Below are 23,524 nucleotides of genomic sequence, written 5' to 3' on the forward strand. Positions count from 1 at the left end.
GGATATGCTGACTTGTGCCCAAATTGGCCTACATATAATAATACTGATAGTATTTTATTTCTGCGGTAGCCTGTATGACAAATTAAAGCAGTTTCATAATGATGATGTTTTATCAACATTAATAGCATCCTCAGGCATGTAACGAAATTGCTGTACTGCACTATAACTGTGTGTCTGTGGTACTTATTGACTTTTAGGTGATTCAACTGGCATTTTAACTCTTGCATTATAATTACAGCTTTACTCTGGGCGCTCAGTGTGGTGAATTTATAGTGGCATGGTAGTGATATTTAACCTTTATTGGTATTGCAAATTAACATGTGTGCGCCAAAACGCTTTCGTTGTAAACGCGGTAATGTTTTCTTTAAGTGTTTAAGTGTTTTTTTGTGGATGGAGAAAAGCACAGTAAAACACGGCGGTCAGTGCTTTTCAAACATGTTTTCACTTGAGATCCTCGGCGTGGCAGGCTCAGCGTGAGTTGAAGTGGGCTGGGATGCTCCAGAGATAGGAGATGGGAGGAGGAGAGAGGGAAGGGCGGAGGATGAGAGAGATAGAGGGAAAGGGGAGGAGAGACTGGGGGAGCGCCTGAATTCTTCGCTCTCCTCTATGTGACGTTGCTCGGTCTGGTCCCGGGGTGCGCTGATCTCTGGTCCCGTCTCAGCAGAAACCACTTTTGCCGCTGTCTTCAGTGTCCACACAACCTGCGGTGCGACGACGCGCGGTCCGGAGAGGCAAGGTGCGTCGCGGGTACCCGGTGTCCTCCTTGTACTCCACGTTGCGTGCCTTGTCCCACATATCAGCGAACTGTTTCCAGACTGCTGGAAGAGAGAGAGACAGAGAGAGAGAGAGAGAGAGAGAGAGAGAGAGAGAACCCGCTGCGCTGAATAAGAAGGAGAGGGCGGAAAGGAGAGAGAGTAAGAAAGAGGAGAGAAGAGGAAAGAGGTCGCCGCAGTCCTTCTCCACCGAGAAGATGCTGAGAATATCCGGCGTGTTGGCTGTAGTGGCTCTGGGGTTGAGCGTCGCTCACACCAAAGGTACGGTAGGTGAAGGGCAACTTGCTGTGCGCGATGCGCATCTGCTACGGCTTTCACATATAGGTGGACGTGGCCTGAGAGGCTGTGTGGATGCGGAGAAATGTGACACACACAAGTGATGCTGGGTCTGTGTGTGTGAGGTTATTTTCTCAAGAGTATGACTATAATTCTCCTGCAGTGTTCCCTTTTAGACTTACTGTATACCTGTACTGCCCATCAGGGCACTTGATTGCACTTGTTTTATATTCCCTGGAATCCAAACAGTAGTTGCAGTATTTCAAGAGTCTTTCTGTGGCGCTTTGTTGTAGCCTGCGTATACATTTATACATTAACCAATGCAGAAACCACTGATTTAGGAACTTGGAGTTTTGTTGTGATATAATATCCTACTGTGGAAAAATCACTGATTTCTTTTGTGGGTGTGTGGATGTTTGATAAACCTGTGTTAACACTGTTATGTCTCTAATGGGTTGTTTGCGACTGATAACTGTACAGTAAGAGGAAGTGGGAGAAAAGTTATGGAGAATAGAACCCGTGAAATTTTGTTTTATCAAAACCTAAAAAGAAGCAGCAATGTATAAGATATCACTTGTGGCCCATAAATATGTTTTTGGGGGACCTAAAGTGAATATCCATATTAAAGAGACTTCAGAACTCCCTTTGGGACAGAAACATATGGTCAAATCCTTTACTGAGCTTGTAAAAAGGTAAAGATGAACCACACCGTTTGGTTAAAATACAAATCCTACAACTGCTGCTCTGACACTTAATGAGGTCTTTTTGTGCAGACAACATGGCACCTGATTCTTGTTTTTACTTTTGCCATTTCTTTCACACGCCATTTGAAATCATGTGCATTATACACGTACAAAAACGAAGCATGATGGGATATATTTAAAGCTCCAATTAGCTTATTAAAATTCCAAAACATGCTACAAACAATTTCCAAAGCAACAGATACACGATAATGACACCCAGATGTCATAAATGGGTGCCATGCTGTTGGAAGTTTTGCTTCAGAGCTAATTTTAGATCTACCAGTATCCCCGTTGCAGCGGTGCCGCTCAATTCACTCGTGAGCCTGACGTGTCCCGTAGGTAAGCGGCTAAGTGCGGCAACAGGTTTGTACTAATCAACTCCCTGTAGACTGGGGCTGGCTTTTACGCAGTGAAATAACAAGGTGACACCTGTCAGTTGTGTCTGGCAGTCAAGAGACAAGTGTGATAAGCTGTTCATCCTCCTTGCTGCATGACACAGGAGAGAACCTCCCTGCTGATTGGCTGGCTCCAATTGCAGTCTTTGTTGCGTGTGTGTGTGTGTGTGTGTGTGTGTGTGTGTGTGTGTGTGTGTGTGTGTGTGTGTGTGTGTGTGTGTCTAGAGGGAAACAGGCCATGAGCTGGCCCAGAGGTTACACTTTTGCCTGATATACAGAATTAGTTGCAGAAAACTCACTGAATCTGTGAGCTTGGAAATTCAAGCAAAGACTCATTGGGACCTGTCTGGTGATATTGTATGTTACCTGATAAGCTAATATACTGTATGTAACACAGCAGGAAATCCCATGATAGTTGAATTGTAAGGAAGGATTTATATTATAGTTTGCATCCAGAGCTTTGCTGCAAAGTAAACAAATTACTGCCGAGTCAATGGGGGTGGAAAAACCAGGCACACTATGGTTCTAATTGATTCCCCAGGGCCACTGTACAGTGGAGTTAAATCCAGGAGAAAATAAGAGTCTATTGTCTCTGGGATCTGTGTATCTGATATCTGTTGCTACTCTGACCCTCGCTGTTTTTCCTGTTTCCTGTCACAGTTGGCAAGAAGCAGAGGAACAAACCTAAATCATTTCTTATTTCCTACTCCTGAATCTGTTTCTCTGTCTCAGTATTGGAAATGACAACTGAAATAGTGCATTCATGTCAAGTGTGGAGAAGGATCTGCCTCCGTGGCGCAAAATGTGAAGCTGTTTTCCAGATAACTTTGAAGCGCCGCTACTCCTGTCATTTTCTGTTTAGCCACTGTTTCATTTCATGGATGTGCAACTTCCTTTAATCACTGTCACCTTCAAGTCATCCAGTCATACTCAGCCTGCATATGCGTCTAGATATGTGTGCATCTACTTAGTATGAGTTGCAGACTCGTCAGTAATCAGAGCTTGAAGCGCTAACATCCCTCTCTGTGTGTGAGTGTGTGTAGGTGTGTGTGCGTAGGTTTGTTCGTGCACGTGCAGGGAGAGTGATAGAGTGCAGCCAACATGTTGACAGGCGTCAAGTATGCAAAAATGGGCGCAGAGATGATGTTGTTTACAAAGGAATTATTGCATTCACAGACACATACTGTGGCTCAAACGATTTCCCCAGGACCAACCGTGTCGCCGCTTGACAGAGAGAATCTTTTGGCAGTGAAGCAGAAAGAGCTATAGAGTTTTTGCCAGTGCTGCCCGGAGTCTTGCTTTTGTGTAATTCCAAGCAATATGAACTCTGAATTTAGATTGCTCATTACTAGCACAGTGTATTTTAATTCTGCTACCCACTGTGTGTCTCTTTGTTAGTGGAACCTTTTTGCTGCTTTATTATATTTTGATAAACACACCGGGCATTTTTTTTGTCAGTAAACATGCAAACAGTTGGATAGTAATGCTCAGCCTTTGGAGAGGGGCCTCCAAGCTCTAGGCTGTGGCTATAGACTGCTTGTGGAGTTGGAGGATTAGTTGACACAGGTCGTATAATTTATGATTTTCCATATGTGGCTTCTGCATTTGTGTCGGGGTGTGTTAGCTACTGCTTTTGTGTGTGTGAAGGATAAAGAAAGCAAAGAGGGTAGTGATTTGAGGATCCCATTAACAAATAAAAAGGAGGGTGACAAAAAACAGGAGCAGATTTATGCCCCCAAAGCGAGAGAGAAAAAGTGCATTATGGGGGCTCTCTATAAATCCTCCAAGCAGGCTATGACACAGGATGCAGCACAAATCCTGCTGGGCATGTCGCGGCCTGTGGAGGCAGGGCTCACCGGCATGGAGGAACATCACAGATTTTTTACAAGCACTTGCTTTGTCCACCGTTTTCAAAGCTCCACTGCTCTCTGTGCAGCCCTGTGCCATTTGAGAAGTAGGAAGGCTTAGTGGGTTCATGGAGGCTGCACACGCCACTGATTTCAGCACAGTGCTACAGCCATTAGAGACAAAAGATGGAGGCTGGGCAGTGAAGTTTAAGCTATTACCTCCTAATAAGGAGGACAAGGTGAGTTCCTGTGATCCTGTGATTAGATCTGCCGCAAAACACACGACTTGAGCACGGCACAGCTGCATACAACAAATGGGGTTTTTATTGGTAACGAGCAACCAAGCCTTTGCTTTCTGCTTCAGTGTTAAGTATGGGACAACTGTGGAGCAGCTCCAAGTGGGTGCCACGTGCACAGAAAGTCACAGATGGAAGAAAAGCTTTCTCTCTGAAAGGTATTATCAAATCTTAATGTGCTTATCTAAGGTATTCCACTGTGGCTTTATACACTACAACTTTCTGCATCATTACACTATGCGACTCCTTTTGCTTTGTCTGTTTTTGTCTCTTCCAACTTCCTTGTTGTTTGTAGATGTCGAGGTCAGTGTTTGTATATAGTTCAGTTGCTGACTGAATTGGATGTACAGCACAGTGAGTGGGTTGTTTTTTTTTGGGGTGGGGGGGTGCAGATACACAGACCGTCAAGGTCCACTGATTTGCCCTACAAAGTGTTAGGGAGACAGGGAGAAAGAGAGAGTTTATTAGATCAGAGACAAGGCGAAAGTGGGTTTTGCAGAATAAAGTTAGAATCAACAATGCCTTTTTCAGATGAGTATGGGGAAAGGAAAAGGAATTATTGTTAACATTAAACCCTCTCATCATATTTAGTTGCTTGGAGTTTTTAGACATAGCGCATTATGCTCGCAGCAATTTTTTTTTCCGAGAGGTTTAAGGACTTTGTGTTTCTGTTAGCTGAAAAAAATTGGCTAACAAGATGTTTAACTTACTGACTGAGTGAGTTTAAATTTGCCTAACAGCAGCCATTGTGGTCTGCGTGCTCAAATGTAGTGTTACAACTGCACAAGAGGAGGAGAATCACAAAGTGAAAAATGTTTTATTCATTCCACCAAAATATCTGTCTAACATTTACAGGTAACCACTGTATTCAAACGTTTTAGGACAGTTAACCACTGCACTGTAGGTCATACCAGGCAGAAAAAGGCTATAGCAATGAAAAATACAATCCATGACTGTTCTGACCTGTTCAGTGTGTATGCTGTGCATGCGTGCAAGAGAAAATTATTTTACCATACTATGTAGCCAAATACATACAAATGGTCAAATTCTTCATGGACATTTTATTCCCAAACCATACGGATTCATCTGGTGCAATAACAGCCACCACTCATGTGGAGAAGCTTTCTACAATATTTATTTGGAGGAGTTTCCTCCTAATCAGTCATAAAAATGTTAGTATATGGACTTGAAGACATATCGCACAGTTTTTAATTAAACTTGGTAATGGATAAGACTGAGGTTTATTATTTTCCTCCAAACTGTGAGGACCGTTTTTTATGGCCTATATCTTTCATGGGTGCATTGTCATATTGAAGTTGAAAAGAGATTTCCCCAAAACTTTCGCTACAAAGTTGAAAACATTCAGAAACATTTATGCTACACATTTAGCATTTCCTTGAAGCGGAGTAAAGGGGCTCAGAGTAAAAGTATGAGTGTGTAAAAGTGTGGAAAGAGGGGTTTCAACATGCTGTACTCTCCACTTCCACTTTTTCCATTAATTCTACAATGCACGCTGAGTTTTATGCGAACACTGTCAGTACTTAAAACCTAAGGTCTAATAGATATATATCTTCTTTGGAGGTGAATTTCTTACTTTGTCGAAATTTGAACCTTATGAAGATTCATATCCAAAACTGCACTTTTATATGTGGGTATTGAGCACTGTGTTGATGTCATCCCTGAAGTGCTGCACTTAGTCCCCACTTCTTCTGGATAATCAAGTTTGTTAAATGTTTTAAGCATTTAGCCAGACTTACCATGCTCCCCTGGTGATAGTCTACAGTACATGAAATAGACACCACTTACACACACACACATAAGAGCTCTCTAGGATTTTCAAGGGACTCCTTCTGCGACCACTTCAGACTTCCTCTCATCCATTTGCTCCTGTTCTCCAATCACTTACCTCTACTCCAATCTCACCAGTGGACTCCATTTTTCAGTGAGAAACACACGTACTCAGACACGGACACACACACTGACGAGTAGCGAAGGGTTACATCGACAGAAAGTGCCTGACCTGTTCTTTTCCGCCAGCTGGGTCTGGCTGACCTCAGAGGAAATGATCAGAGGGAGAAGATGGAGAGAATGGAAAGATGAGTGAGAAGAGAGGAGGTCAGAATGAAAGCTGGAGATCTTTGCGTCCGTGACTCATAAATCTTCACACTTGACAAGTGGAGCACTCTGAGTTGAGTGCAGACTTTTATTATTGACAAGCAGACAGAGCAGGAGTGACTCTCTGCTTTCAGTGCTGACATTTGCTTCCTGTGACTATATCTGTATTGTTGATCCATTCCTTTTTTTTCATAAAAATGATTATCTATCCATCCATACACATTCTATATAGAAAGTAATACATTTTTAATATTTATATTGTATCAGCCCGGACAAATTTCAGTTACTGCACAACATGGTATTTTGAGACAGGTTATTCTGAAATCTACTCTACTATACACTAAAGAAACTGTTTTACATTTTGCAGGAAATAAAGTATTTTTATGCCCGTTAAACCCGTGAAATGTCACCGAAATTGAGACAAAATGTGTTTTGAGCTGTAACACTGTCTTCACTTTCTGTTCACTGTGTGCCAATAATGTGACAATTTTAACTGAAACCTCCGGCTATTGTCTCCCTTTGCTAACTATTTGAAATCTTCCTTACTCAAAATGCAGCACGTTAAAAAGTTAGTGAAAAGCTACTGCAGTATCTCAGATTAGGACAGCTCCAAATTCAGGTCAGCCCTGCCGGAGCATTAGTTGCCTGGTTCAGCAGCGCAAGCAGCAATACACACTCTTCATTGTCAGTCTGCACACATAACCCCATTTCAAACCACAGGCACCATGTATTTACTAATGGTTTGCAGCATTGATGGTTATCCACAGATATTGAGCTGCCAGTACACACTTATAAATCATGGGGTAATTGTTAATTTCTTCATTAGTCCACATTCCCTGAAAGCCCAATACAGACACATCCAAGTGGTTCCTGTGTGATTCTCGCCTTGATGATTGTGTTAAGTGTTCATCATTTGTGTGTCTGTTCTCCTATCAGTACTCAATTTAAATTAATCCATCCACTTCCCCATGAAAGCAACAGTTGTCATCCCATATGCTAGCCACTTACAGGCTGAACAGGAGCTTGCAGGAGTTTACATCTACACACCCAAAGATTCCTATATGCACACAAACAATTAAACATACGCAGAGGCTTTCCGACAGATATTTTATATAAAAATATAACTATTTAACAAATAAATTAAAAAATTCTCCTTTTCCATAAACACAGATCTGTCAGCACAGATCCAAAGATATGTTGATCCTGATAAAATTTGTAGTGTGTAAGTGCTGGTTGATGTAAGTTACAGTACTAGTGTCAGCGCCCCTGGCGTTAGTCCAGCTCGCCAACAGATGCTACAAAGTCTGTCACCATTCTGCCGTAGTTATGATTGGTAGTGATCAGAAACAAGGTCTGTCTCACTTGTGCTTTTTTTACCTGGGTTATCTCTGTGCTGCTATAATCAAATCTGCTACTTTCTTTTCATGTTTGCTAAAATATGAGTCATTATGTAAGCAAAAGAGCTGGGTGCCAAACATTTAGTCTTGCTTAATACACCTATGTATATTTAATGTGTTGTGTTTAGAGCTGCTGCATCCTAGATTACTATAAAGGCTTTGAAAGCTGCATCACTGCTGTTGTTTTTGTGGAAGAGAGGGTTTTTGTTCTTCTTTTTTAGTAGTATTTTACTCTCAGAACAAAATGTGAGACAACAGAGGAGTTACACAAAGGGAGACATGAAGCAAATATCTGGCACTGTCCTTGGTCCTGAAATGAGCCAATGACACTCAGCAAGAAACCGCAGCAATGGAGCTCTCCATTGTGCTGAAAGCAGACTTAATGGGAGAGTTCTGTCTTTCCATGAGCTCATGCTTCACTGTGAGTGGGAATTTGCATACACTAGTGTGCAAGAATGTTAGAAGAGTGGAGATATGTGAGAACACACCAGGGACCTGACAGCCTGTCACAGCTATGATAAGGCTTAGAAGTGATTGATGAGTGACAGATGGGTGGGTGAAAGTGGCCAGGAAATGTGCAGCATTTCAATGATGCTATGCAGTATTTTTTAACATTTTAGATCTTACATAGTGAGATATAATGATAATGGGGTAGATGCACTATATTGCAAAGCTCTGAAAACCAATCAATCAATCACGATCAGCCTGTAATTGTGAAAGATGGGCTCCTTTTCTGCCAAACATAGAACAGTTTTAGTACAGTAAGTAAGCGTGGATAGATTATTTCCACGCAGTGCTGCATAGTAACATTTACTTTTGAGGTTTTTCCTAGTTGACTCTTCTGCTAATTTGCTTCATTTTCTACTAATCTTGACTTCACTACATTTCAGAGATAAAAACCTGCACATTACATTGTTAGTACTGTACTTAATTTTAAGAACCCCATTAATGACACAGAGTATAAGGCTTTAATGATGGCCAGTGTGAGATACACAAGATACGTTGTTATTTAAAGTATTAGATATTTCAAAATATATCAGAATTAAAATGACAAATAGCTCGATTTTTTATTCGAGTTGCAGCACACTCGATACTAGCTGCAACCCTAATGTGAGGAACACATTTATAAATAATCATTATTAAAAAAACACATTAATCAATAATTATCATTATTAATATCATTTTCATTGGTGTAAAGTAAGATATTTGGTGTACTACATGAGTATTTTTATTTAGATTCCCTTTTGAATGTAGGACATTTTGCTTGTATTGGAGTATTTCTATAATGTGGTATTGATAGTTTTACTCAAGTAACTATATTAGTACTTACTACACCACTGCATCAAGCAGTAACAGTAGCCTGTGTTTCGGATGTACACACATGCAAGCTTGCAATATAAACTGTTGCTGGTGTCATGCTTATCTACTGCTCCCCAGTGGGTGTTGACAGTACTAAAATAAATAAAGTAATGCAGTAAAATAATCATAAAGAACCATTGAAGTTATATTTGCAAACTGCACAATTTTAAATATTTTATACAATCAGTATTGAGGAAGGATACAAATAATGTTCAGGCAAGAAACGCTGAATACCTTTGTTTACACAAAAATCCCTATGGTAACTGTAGTTTTGAAAATACATTTTTAGGAGCTTTAAACTCAACACACTGATTAAGACTACCCAAACACAAAATACTGTGTGTTCTTTCTGTGTGTGTCCTTGACTCTACCTTGCATCAGTGTCACATAGCCAAAACCATAAAACATCTAAAAATAAATATTCTTCCAACAGTCTGGTCAGTTCTCCAACACAGACCATATTTTCAATCTGTCACACAAATCTTGGCACAATGATCCGCTAACCCTTCTGAGGGTGATAAAATGAATGCAAAGTGTGTGAACCGTGTGTTTGTGTGTGTTTTGCCTTAACACAATAGCTCAATACGTGAAATACAATATGTGCATTTAACATGGTGTCTTTCAATTCAAGACATCTGTAGCTGTTTTGTGCTCACACACACATACACGAACATGCAGCACAGGTGGAGCATTTTAAATGAACAGGTGGGACTGGCTTTGTGTAGAAGGCCTGTCACGGATGCAGCAATTTTATCCTTTGGCTGTAACTGGGCCACTGACACACATGTTCACACCTACACACACTGCGAGCTCCTCCTATTCCCCTTTGTAAAGGTGCACCCAAATTCCCTATGGCTGTTGCACTGGCTCAGTAATTGCCAAATGTGTGTGTGTGTGTGTGTGTGTGTGTGTGTGTGTGTGTGTGTGTGTGTGTGTGTGTGTATAAATCTATATATATATAGATATATAAATGTGTGTGTATGTTTACCTGCGTTGAGGTCAAATCCTGAGGGACATGACCTCTCTGCTGCTTTGTTTCGTTTTTAACAGGATGCTCAGGGCCTCATTTGTCCTTGTGTGTTTTGGGAGAAATCAGCAAGGAGCAAGAGAAAGAGAAAGAGACAGAGAAAGAGAGAGAGAAATAGAGAAAAAGAGATAGAGAGAGAGAGAGAGAGAGAAAGAGAGAGAGAAAGAGAGAGAGACCATGGGGACCAAGGAACTTTTAAGTTCAACAGGCTCTAGTTAGCCACAAAACACAGAATGTGGGTATCAAACCTGCACATCCCCACATTTATTGTGATTTAGACCAGCTGTCATTCTACAGCTGCTGCTTTAAATCATTTTTGTGTCCTGTATCTCTTCATGCTTTGCTCCAGTCACCAGCTATGCTGTAGCAGCTGCCCTCATGATACCAGGAGGAGGATCTGGGTCACTGTGTACCTGCTCCTCCCACAGCTTTGCAGCCCCTAACTCCCCCCTGTTCATCCTCTGTTCTATCTCCAATCTTACCCTCATCTATGTATTTTCTTTGTCAGTCCAATCTGTCTGGCAATAATATCACAAATTCAATCTCTCCAGTATTTTGTGCTTTTTTTTCAATCTGTGGACCTCTTCTTTTTCCATGCTCCCACTGGTTTTTCCTTGTGTAGCATTAGTGTGGAGGTAATTACCAATGGTGAAGCTTAGTCAGGTCTTATCACACTATTGTCTTTATCCCTGAGGATCTGTCCCTTTATCTTTCAGTTACTGCCTCTATCACCGGGAGCCTGTGGAGATTCTCATTTTGGAAAGACAATGGGTTAAGGATATTTAAACGCTAAAATTTAAATTTTAATATTATTTCAGTTTTAGTCCTGGCTCTGAGTATCTTTCATTGACTTTATTAGGCTGATTGTAATTTAAGGTCAAGTTTAAACTGATGAGAGTGCTTAGTCAAACAAAACATGCACTACAAAGTACAGAAACATCCTGACACACAATGAAACTTTGGTTATATTCCTGTGACTTTCTCGGCCTCACACAGGACAGAAAAAAGAAATTAGGATAAACACAGATCTTCTTAATAACAGAGCTACATGAACACTGTCAAACAGGTTGCAGGCTCGAATCTAATGACAGGTTGGTGGATAATTGTAGTGTCATATTCCGGAGAAAACACACTCTCAAGCCCTGCCTAACCCCACCACCACCCCACCCACACCCTTTGCCCTCCATACCCTGTATTTAAATAACTTGTCACTTAGATACACTGTTAATGTGTGTGTGATGGTGCGTGTGTTTGCATGTATATTTGTGTGTGAAGGTCAGTGAAGCAGTAAACAGTACATTATTATCAAATCATGAATTCACCCCTGGCTCACTCACCTTTCCTTGTTTGCTTCTCATTTTGTGGTCAGGTTACATACGTATGTGTGCAAGTGTGTGTTAGTGTGTGCGTGTGTGCGTGTGCGTGTGTGTATAAACAAAGTATATATTTGCTTAATTCGCATGTACAGTAGAAAGGTAGACATGGTGTATGTGGTGCTTCCATGCATTTACCTGAATGTTTGTGTGTGTGTGTAGGCCCCCTAGAGTTCTCATTATAGTGAAAGTGGATGGCCAGCCCCAGTCCTAACATCTGTCTCTGAGAGTGGAGGGGCCCCATACTGAGCTCTTAGCCAGGGAACACCATGAGAGGAGAGGCCCGTTCTGCTGCATAACAAACCACACCGCTTGTCCTCAATGGATGGATAAGTTCAGTGTGTTCCAACATGTTGAAAAGCATGTTTATAACTTTCAAACAGATAAGTCCATAATATAAGAGATTGTCAGCTTCAATTTATACAGTTTGATCTACTGGATTTAATTAAAAATGCCAATATTAAAACTTACAATATTTTAATATGATTCATGTAGTCAGAAAATTCAATTGACTTGTTATTATTAAAATGAAAAAAATCAACCCATTCCGTGTGTTTGTTAAGCCAGAATCAGGTACACTGATAAATCTCTTATACAATAATATCAAATTAACTCTTCTTTAACATTAACAATAAGGGTAGTAGTTTTCTTAATTTCGTTATTGTAAACGAATCTGAAGTCACTGTTACATTTCTCTCTATTAAGCGAGATCCCCAACCTTACAAAGTTTAAGATTATAGTCGCTATAATATTGTGGTGCAAAACGGGATATTTTGGTAGAAAAGAAAAATGTTGTCAGAGAATATTTAATTGATATGTTCAGTATCTGTGATTTGCCACTTATGTTGATCAGCATATCCTCATTATGTTAATAGAAAATATAATCTGCTGGCAATTACATTTGCTGCTAAATCAGATTTGCAGTTGCAGTTTAGTTACATAACAACATAATTTAGGAGATAGGGTTACCCTGTTTATATGGGGAAAAAAACTATTAGAAAATACTGTACAGGTACATAACCTTGTGATTACAAATCTCTTGTGCAGTTTCAATATCTGTAATAGTCTGAAAAATAAAACTTTTGTGAGGCACTAGCTTTAAAAGGAAAAGTAACTTTGTAGAGTGCAGCGAGTGCTAAGGTTTTCACAGATCCTCACAGTGACAGATGGTGATAACAATGAAAAGCTAATGGGAAAAAAATCACTTCCAACAAGTTTGCCCTCTTGAGTAAAGAAATTAACAAAAAAAATCCGGTGATGCACCTCTGAGAGCAGGGACATATTTTACATTGCCATTACGACAGGGAGCACAAGCTAATTAAAAATGTGGTCTTAACTTAGAGGAACACAAATTACTACACACACAGCCTTAAATATTTAAACGCATTGCATTAAAATAATATGACAAGGCTGTGCTGGGAAATACTTGGATGTCTTCTTGTGAGATCTAAGCTTGATTCTTCTTTTGTTTTTCTGTACATGCTATATGAAATAAGGCCTCAGTGTATCTTTCTTCTTTTATTTATCAAGGGAACAAAAATTCATTATTTTCCAACCACACTCTAGCTAATATTTACCAAGCACAACATACAGTTTGTAGTAGACCTTCCTGGTCTCACCAGGGCTGCAGTGTTGCTTGCTGTAAAGCTCCATAGATTGGCTGGGTGTCTGTTGCTCTGCTCAAAGATACTATTGTGGTAATTGATGACGGAGAGCAAAGTGTTGCCCTTTAACTTAATTTAAGCATATTTTTTGTAATTTAGTTGTTGAGTCTGACACTTCAACTTCTAAAAACACAATTTCTGGTGTTGAGAAAAGTTGAGACTCTTGCAAAGATGGAAAAGGGAAAATAAAAAAGGAAATAAGGTTGAATATAGACATTTACCACAGAACGTTTCCACTGTCTTTGCGTCCATCTTACATGAGCTCTGGCCCAGAGAACTCTGTGTCTTGCAAAGAATAGATGTACGACTTCCTTCTGGCCTAATAGAGTTTCTGGATTGCATTTGTGGTTTCTGGATTCTGGGTGCAGGAGCTTGGTGGCTCAATGTATGGGACATCAAGCTGGGATGCAGAAGTCTTCCAGATCAAATCCTAGCCCATGCTCCAGGTATGTCTTTCACTCAGTGCTAGCTCCCCAGGCACCACCTGTGGCTGCCCTCTGCTCTTCCAGGGCGATGGGTTAAATGCAATGTAACTTGTATATGTGCACCATGATGACAATAAAAGATTTTTTGTCTGTGCTCTAACCCTGTTCAGTTAATCTGCTACTTCTGGAATCATCCAGCATAGTGTTGTTTTGTTATTTATTTATGAATATTTACTAGACTTCTCAGTCTTTGCTTCTGTTCCAGCTTTTTTTGAGTGTGTTGCAGACATCAAACTTTACAAAATACAAGCTGGTCAGTGGAAACACTAAAAATCTTTGCTTTATAAATTTGTCCGATAAATTAATGTTTAAACCAATTAACAATTGACAATCATTTAGTTTTTATTCCTATAAAAGCCAAAAATGTGTTGCTACAAATGGTGATTTGTTATTGGTCAATTTTAGTAGTTATTTTAAAAAGTAATCATATTAACTACAAGTGCTGTAGTTAATCACTATTTGTTCTTCTTCTCATTTATTCTCAATTTCTCTTGAGTCGTGCCAGAACATACTTGGCAGATATTAAACAATCCATCTCTGTCTCATAAAGGCAAAGAAATATCAATGTTCTTATCTTTCACTACATCTCAATGTCACAGTTTTATGTTGCTGAAACACACACACAGCTGCTGCTTTGCTCTCTCACTTCCAGTTCCTCTTCTTCGCTCTCTCTCATACACAGACACACAAATGCACCATTTAAATATCAATGTGTCCTCTCCTTTTATGGTATGCTGTGGGTCCCCAAACAAATAGATTATATCCAGCTGTGTGGCATTTCCCAGGTGGTATTTTCAAGCACTCTAGTTTTGGCCACCTGATGCTCAAGAACATATGAAATAGCTGTTTGTGCTTGAATGTGTGTGTTTTGCATGCACTGTATGTGTGTGTGACACCTAGCCCTACAATTCTCTGCCCTCTGAGCAGAGAACACCTAGCCCTCTGAGCCCTCATCCCCTTTCTCAGTCCTGGAGAGTCTCTTTCCATCTGTCTGAGAAGTGGTGGCGCTCCCCTGCTGCCTACAGCCAAGAGGCCCGAATCCATGTAGAGGAGCGCAGATGCACATTCACACGCATAGAAACATCTTAAGTCCCAAGGCACTCCTTCATCTCCAAGTCGTCCCCATCCTTTTTTACACTTCACTTCTTTGTATTTTCCTACCTACGGTTTTACCTCTTTGCTTTGTGTGTCTATGCTGGTGTTTGAATGTTTGTTGTGGTGCTCAACTGTGTAGCAAATGACTTGTCCCCAACCGGGTGGGTAATTTTCAAGTGGCATTGGTGCTTTCATCCATGCAGTCTTTTGGGGTGTGGTGTTTACGAATCAACATCATAATCACACCTTTGCCACGTTGCCACAAAAGCAGAGAATAGGTGAGCGATTGATTGACAGGCTGAAATTGAAATAGGCAGAATACAGTGAGGCCAGAGGCGAGATGGAGGGAGAAAGCAGGACTTGGAATGAGGTTGAGCAAATTGGATGCATATTTTGTTGAATCACATTTAAAGATGCTATCTATTGTGTGAATGCCTGGCCTATTTTGAATAAACAGAATTTATTTTAAATCCACTTTATGTGTTGGCATTTAGCATTTGTAGATGTCATTGGGCTTTGTTGGTTTGCAGAAAAACACCAAAACAGATTTTTTTGTGTTCATATGTGTGTGTGTGTATGTGTGTGTTTGTACTTGCGAACACTCTGTTTAAGCATGAATAGCCAACGTATATGATACCTTCTTAACAGAAAACAAATATAAATTCCACTAGCATTACATGCTCAATACTCCTTAATGTAAAGATGTGCAGAAGGCCAAGCTAAAGTTGTCAAAACCCATCTTTATTTCCCTCCTTTCCTCTGTAGAAAGAAAAAACATATATTTTTTGCTTTTCTGGCAGCCTAAATAAGAGTAGCCCATAACTGCTAAACCTAGACCAAAATGAAATAAACATATAGTCATTATCATTAAAGCCTTTAACATGCTCATACCAAGGATACAAACACCACTTCCATAATTTCTGGGATTGCCCTAAACTACGGCTATTTGAAACAGAGGTACCATTCAACTTTGAAACCGTGTATCTGGCTCATGTTTTAGTTTTTAGACAGAAGAGAGATACAAAGTTGTTGTAGGTCCTATTGGTAGCAAGTAAAAGGTGCATTATAAGAAAATGATTGCAATCTACACCTCCCACTATGTATGATAGTCACGATACCTCTGGAAATACTAAAAATGGAAAAAAACACATTGCTTAAATGTCCAAAAGACAGAATTTGTTCAAATTTGGCAGAAATTGATTAATTTCATATGACTACACTTCATATGACTCTCACAATATTATTTTCCCTTCCTTACTTAAGAAAAAGGTTAGCACACTTATTTCTGTTTTCATATCAGGGGCCAAGGTTCATTAGTCAAATGGATACCCCAGCCCTTATAAAAAAAAAGAATGTCTGTAGACAAATGTAAATAGAATATGTAATCTACATGTGTAAATGGTTCTAAATGAAAATAAAATTAAAAACAAAAATAAAATAAAGGACACACACACACACACACACACAGAGGAGAGAGAGAGAGAGCGGAAAAGCAAAGTGTGGCCCTATGACCCCTGTCATGTGACAGCGTGGCTAGTACCAAATGTTGATGGTTTGTGAGGGTCTCGGGTGAGTTGTGGAAATGACTATGATGATACACGATAAATAGTTTACCAAGTGGATAACTGAATAAAAATAAAATTTCCACATATTCTGCCAAATGATATGCTGCTCGTCACGTTATCGTAGCATTAACGTCATACATTGTGCGAGCTAATTATCGCATTAAACCGGCTAGCTAGCTAGCTAGCTAATTCATATAACGGAAGTTATATAAGAGAGCTAGCATTAGCAATAATGCATTAGCAATAATGCTAGCTTTTATCAAATTGTTTCCTTTAGAAAGTAGCGCTAAGTTGAAATTGCTTGTTTGGTGTAGTTATTTAGCAAGCTACCTTAGCTAACGTTAGCCTAAAGAAGCTAATGTCCAGGTATTCCTGCAGCATACGATAGCTAATGTGGCCGTCATTGCAGTTTGTCATGGTAGATAGAAATCATCTTATTTTTTGTTATTAAACGACAACTTGCCTTAATGAAATTGTGCATTTTTTTTTATATAATGGTCATTTTGGGTAGGCAGAATGACCATTTAGGGAGGCAACAAAGGGCAGCGCAGCTTTGCAGAGCTGGGTTCAAACCAACGACAGGCCCCAGGTGAAACTTTATGACATAAATGTTAAGCAGCATTTCCTATGTAAGTTTAAGTATTTTACAGTGGGAAGTGGGCTGATGGCAAACAAAAATTATATTTACGTCAATGATAAATTTAAACCGAGTTACATCTGTGCATAGTATTGAGTAGAGTTTTATTACATATTGTAGGAGAGAGTGTTTTTCAGACAGTGTTGAGGATTGTGAAATAATTTCATGGTAAGGCCAGACAGCATGTTAATGAAACCCTTTTAATGCATTTTGTAATTGTAATGTATACTATAAAAGTGGCTCAGTTGCCAGAGTGATCAGTAGTCGCTGCCCCCAGCTGCTCATTCCCATCCCAGTAGAAATTGCGGAGGGCTGCGTCGGGAAGGGCATCGTAAAAACTCTGACAAATAAACATGCGGACAAATAATCCGCTGTGGCGACCCTGAACTCTCAGGATGAGCTGAAAGGACAAAACAAATGTATAGTAGTAAATATTTTAACATACAGAGCTAAATTCAGCCTTCTACTAGTCTGATTCCAGGGCTTTGTATAGTTAAAAAAATGTCTTCACTTCACGCCATTGTCAGCAGCATGTCCATGAAAATTCAGCTGTTAAGTTGTGTTGGTGCATATTTGCAGTAAGAGTTGAAAGCTTACAATTCAATTTGATTTTTACAACAATCCTTTCCTTTATTGTTGATCATTAAATATTAGTTCTGCTGTGCCTGAGTAATTCTGAGAGGAATATTCAATTGACAATGCTATCCTTAATTATTATTGTATTATTTCAATTTATTTTGAAGCACAACAAAAAGGCTCCAAGCCAGAGGGTGAGCTAGAGCCTGAAGAGCACCAGGAGACACATCAAACAGGTACCTATGAGGGCAGTAATGTCTGAATGTAAGAATGTTTCTTTAAAAACCGGATATGCTAGCCAAGTCACATCTTGAAAGATATTGTAGCCTAAATGTCAACATGATCATCTGGACTTCTTACAACACACAACCAGTGCTCAATGAGCAGTAATATACAAAATAAAAGACAATGGTAACAGTCATGGCATAATTTTACTCTGAAAGGAATAACAGTTTGCCTTCTATCAATTATGTGCACATGACTTATAGGAGAGTCGGGGTTTGTGTGTCTGTAATTCTGAAAATAATTTACCCTTGAGTCCAATTTGGTTTGTTAGAATGTCCTAAAGCTCCCAAGTACAAGACGAATCAGTACTTCAAGTTGTGTATCAGCACAGCTACATCTGTCTGAACTTATGTTGAATGTGCAAGATGAACATAAAGTATTAAAAATATCCTGCCACGGACAACACTGATAGAAACTGAAGTAGGGCATTGTTGTTTTCTTTTGTTTAATTCTGTTCCGAAAGGAAGGTTTTCATTCCCAATAGCAGGGCAATTGGATTACCTTTGCTTTTAAGTGCACCATGCCACTCCTAGCTGCTGCAGCTGAGCCTTCAGTAACAACCCCAGCTTTGTTAGCCCTTCTTAGATTCAAACTTGTTTTTGTCCGTCCTGTTTTCTCTTGAGTCTCTGAAGTTCCATGATGAAATACAGAGGTACTGTTAACAGCACTGAGACAGAGAGGCAGTGGGAATGGGATTAAAACCTTTCCTCTGTGATGCTGTAGAGAGCACAAGCTTTTGATTGGATGGCAATTGACTCATACACTGTTGTACTGAGTAAGAAACCAAAAAGAATTTCACACTTATAATGTCTGACACCCGAGTATGCAAACATTAAAATGTGTCCATGTGGAAAAAAACATTCTGATGATTTTTCTGTCTTCCTGTCTTTTTCTATCTTTGTCTTTCTTTGCCAGCCAGCTACCTTGGTTCTAACCCACTCCTCATAAGGACAGTGCTTTATTGTTTAACACAGAATAGAAACTCTTTATTTGTTGGTTATTTCTCTTCCCACTTTCACAACATAGGTCATGATTTTCTTCTTATTTTACTTTTCCCTTCCTCTCCCAATGTCATAGCCTAAGTGATAGAAAATTCAAGGTCCCATTGAACAAATATAGTTAATAAAATGGCAGGAGGAGAAAGGGAGCATTTAATAGCAGAGAGGATTTTTTGCTGGTAGCAAGAGATTAGGGTGCAATGTTTTACTAGGCCAATTCTCTCTGTGTCACTCTCTGTCCTCTCCATTCCATCTCCTGGGTTTATGGACAAGAAGGTGTCCATAAAGTTACATGGGTGAATGGCTGCAGGATAGAAGTGTGTGTCTGTATGTGAGTGTGAGCTTGCATGATATGTGTGGATTTGCTTGCCCTAGGGTTCAGTCAGTGGAGATTTTTCAAGGCTGATACTAATGGCCCATTTTAATCGGAGTGTGCTGACAGCAGATATTTCATGGTAATATTCAGTGGCCTTAACACTTGTACTTCATGTATTTAATTTGAACCTAGCAAAAAAAAACTATATTTATTTATTTATTTATTTTTTAACCACCAATCCATCTCCATGGAGCAGACTATATCTATCTTGTCTATCTGATTTTTATATATATATATATATATATATATATATATATATATATATATATATATATATATATATATATATATATATATATATATATATATATATATATATATAATTCAGTTAAATCAATTATGTTCACAACTATATGAATGTTTTCATATTTAGTCCAAAGTATGTGTCTGCTGGATTAGACCAGAGCTTTCTAAGTAAGTAGTAGTGGATTTAAGTAGTGATTTTTCGAATGATGGGTTTAACATTTTAGTCAAGATGTCTGTTAAATTTTAGTTTAGCTCAATACAAACAATTTTAATTTTGTGTAAAATAAAACTGCTAAAGTGTTTTTTTGTAGTCACTTTGACAGTGGAAATGGGCTATGACCCCAACATTGACTATCCTGTTTTAAGCTGACATAGTAATGTTGCTACTGTAACAGCACATCTATCAGTTGAAAGATTTACACGTTCAGCAGTTATACAGAAATATTAGAATGCAATTGAAGCTGGGGTTTCTGTCCACCTAGTAAATGGACGGCCAATTTTCACACTCTCGTAACTCTGCACTAACTCCCAAAGTAATATCTGCCCCTTTTTTTAACTATCCGGTCACTACCTTTATCTGTATGCTGTGTCTGGTTGAGCAGGTAGTGTACATTGCTATGATAGGCATTGATGCTGAAAACAACACTTTGAGAGTGGGAGGGGCTGAAGCAAATCCCAGCTGTGATTAAGTCAAAGGGGGGCTGAACCGATGACAATATTGTGTAGTTTGATCAGACATCACAACCTTTCATATTTGCACATTGTCTTTTAATACAATGTTTTTCATAAACCTATAGATTCTAGCTGTTTTAAGTTCTAGTGAATATTGAGACATCCTTTCATTAGTTGAATCTTGTCTAGCTTCAGAGAATGTTTTGAGATTAAGGTTTAGGAGCTTCAGAGGCACCAAGTAGATAGTTGTAACAAAAACCCACCACTGAAAGACATTTTTATATGTGTTTGGAGGAACTGAAGCTGTGATCAAATATAAAATGTTTCCAAATTGAAAAGACATACCAGCTGTCAACCTAGTTGTCATGGCCATTGAAAGATGTATTGTATCACACTATATAATTGTACTGAAAATGTTTCTTTCCAATTCGTACTGTGTTGGTGTTTGATATTTGTTTCAGATTTGCATACTGCTAATTTCTCATCCTTGCATCTCAACTCTGCCATATTCAGCTCAACTGCACGCACTGTTTATTGCTTTTGAGCCAGTTCACTGCCATTACCAGCACTGGCTGCCAGGGGCAACGGGCCGACTCCGCGGGATTGGAGCGAAGCCGCATATGCATGTGGGTGGATTGCAGTCAATCTGTCGCTTGTTTACACTTTATATATCACTTACTGGGTGCTGTAAATCTCTGTCTGTGTCTTTCCATGACCATCTCCCTCCTAGTTGAATTACTGCATATGTGCTTTTTTCTTAGTTTTTATTGTCCTGCAGTAAGCTTGTGAATCCAAAACCTCTGAGTCATGACCCCGTACCGGTTTATGCAATTTAGGGTTACTGGGCCACAAAAACGTTAAAGAATGAAAAGAATCGATCATCCAGTCATTTCCCACCCCTGCTGTCATGTGCCAGCAGGAGGTATATTGGTGCAAAAGAATTTGCCAGATTATTTGTCAATATGCACATAGATGGGTTCTAAATAAGGCTGAGCTTTCAGCAGCTTACAGTGGGACGCTTTCTTAACAATAAGTGTAACATCAGAAACACTGAAGTAAAAAAAGAATTTGCTTACTTGTGAAGTGGAATTAAGTGAAGTAACCTATTTTAACATTCCTAGTTTATTTATGTTTAATTTTTGGATGCATTTTTTAAATAAATTTTTTAGTTGGGACCTTAAAGCTTCACTTTGCGCATATATTAGTCTTATGCATAGTTTTATTTACATTCTGAAACGGGGACATTTCTGTGTGCCCACTTTAAATCTCTGTCTTTTAAATCTCTTTTCTATCTTGGCCAGGATTTTTATTTTTTTGTAGATAAAGGTTAATGAATAATAATAACATCTCCTTAAATTCTGTGATTTGAAAATGTATTTATATATTTAAGGACCCAGTGAAAGTGAACTGTGGAAAATGATGTTGATGTCATAAACATAGTTTCATTAGCAATATTCCCAGTTTCACTGCTCCAAAAAGGTTGACAACCTCTGCTAAAAATCACAGCATAATATGTGTTTTTTTGTGTGGGTGCTGGATCAGTCTCCCTTCTGACATCTATTAAACTTTGAAAACTTACAAGAGTGAAATCACTATTGATCTGCGTAATGGAAGGCGTGATGCTCCTATTGGTGTGTTGATGCCATGGGATGAAACACAGACAAACACAATCTTTTCCTACTGGCTGCCGGGAGATTCCACTTATATTATCAATCCGTCACAAGTGTCACTTTTTCCACCATCAATCTGTCCATTTGAAGTCTGGCCAAACACCTGAGATTAAGGTGGTGGGAAACGCTTTTGATCTGGACTGCTAAATATCCCCTCCTGTCTTGAAAGGCATACTTTACAGGTCATTGAGAGGCCAGGGATGTTATCATGAAAAGCCTGTTTCAGTTATGGAACACCATCTTACCAAATGACAATGACAGCTCCAACAGAAAAATCAATGTCTTTCCACCCCCATTGGGTCACATACCTCTAAAAGCATTTGCTGTCTTCTGTTTCAGCTGCTTTTCTTAATCTTTTAGCAGCTGACTCTTGTCTTCCACTCTATCTTAACATCAGGGATGAGGCTTAAGTGGTTATGAGCTCCGCTCATTCCCTTGTCAAAGAACAGCAAGTTTCTGTTATACGTATAGATGTAGATTTTTAGTAATTTATTTGTACAGACATTTATTGTGAAATGTTTTAAGAAAAGTGGAAACAGATTAATTTGCTGTTAGTGCCATAAAGGAAGTATAAACCTTTCTTGCTCTGTCTTTTCGCTCATACAAATTCATTTGAGTACTTGTAAAATGGGACATTTTATAACCTCCTCATGGCAATCCATTGATAGAGGCAACTGGATAGGCCTTGGAAATATTGCAATCAATTTGTCAAGTCTTTTCACTTGTGAAGGAATGCAGAAGAAGGAGAGAAGCATTTAAGAGCATCTGGCTCTAGGCCCAGGCAACTGGCTATGGGCTGTTTGTCTAAGTTGTCTGATTTAGCCGTTGATGGAGGTATTATTTCCAGTTCGAGTAAGGATGAGTTGCAGCAGATTGTGTGGAATATGAGGGATTTTCTCAGCTCCTGGCTTATGGGTAGGGCTAAGCGAGAGAATAATCCCCAACAAGTGCAAAAGGAACGAAATCCTCGATGGGGAAAATCCCATGTTTACTTGGACATACACCACTTCCATTACTGCTAAGGCTTTTTTAGGAAGAGGATACACTTGTATTGGAGTCTTTTTTTCCTTGACCAGTGTTGCTTCATTAATACCAATATGAAAAGGACTGAAGTTTTATACAGAGACTGCTGGTACATTTACACTTGATTGGATATTTATATGCAAAAGTCACACATACACATGAAATGAAGTCACATTACACACATTCTTGTAACAAAGAAAACATTGTTATTATTGGAAGGATCCTCCACTGACTCCATTTCATTATTGTCAAAGTTTAACTACCTTTAACTGCTTGGACATATCTCACATTAACTCAACTTTATTACACTAATTTTAATGCTATAATCATATATCCTGAGGTTCCAACATAACAACCTGGCAGGGGTAAATTTAACAGAACCTCGATGGATTTTTTAAATTGGGTTTTCTAAAACAGTGATTTACAAATTGTCTATGCTCATTGTTCACATTGATGTTTCCTAGTGTACAGGTCAAAAAATAATTGTAAACAAACAATATTGTAGGAAAGACATTACAATTGAACAAAAAGGTGGTAGGAAAAGCAAGCGACACATCGACAGGATGGGAAATGTCACACTTATCATTGGTAATTTACCAGGTCATTCAAAAAATTAGACACTATTGGTCTT

The 23,524-nt window shown here is 39.2% G+C and overlaps 1 protein-coding gene across 1 annotated transcript in view; it reads left to right on the forward strand.

Moving 5' to 3' along the window:
• Positions 1-548: 548 nt before the first annotated feature.
• The window catches only part of LOC137129022 (calsyntenin-2-like), a 203,302-nt gene continuing 180,326 nt past the window's right edge, over positions 549-23,524 (forward strand). The window contains exon 1 of the mRNA XM_067507802.1: positions 549-1,034. Within this exon, the coding sequence (XP_067363903.1) occupies positions 971-1,034 (64 nt within the window). The 5' untranslated portion in view covers positions 549-970. The remainder of the gene's footprint in view (positions 1,035-23,524) is intronic.

The sequence above is a fragment of the Channa argus genome, chromosome 6, assembly GCF_033026475.1.
Source record: "Channa argus isolate prfri chromosome 6, Channa argus male v1.0, whole genome shotgun sequence".
Lineage (NCBI taxonomy): Eukaryota > Metazoa > Chordata > Actinopteri > Anabantiformes > Channidae > Channa > Channa argus.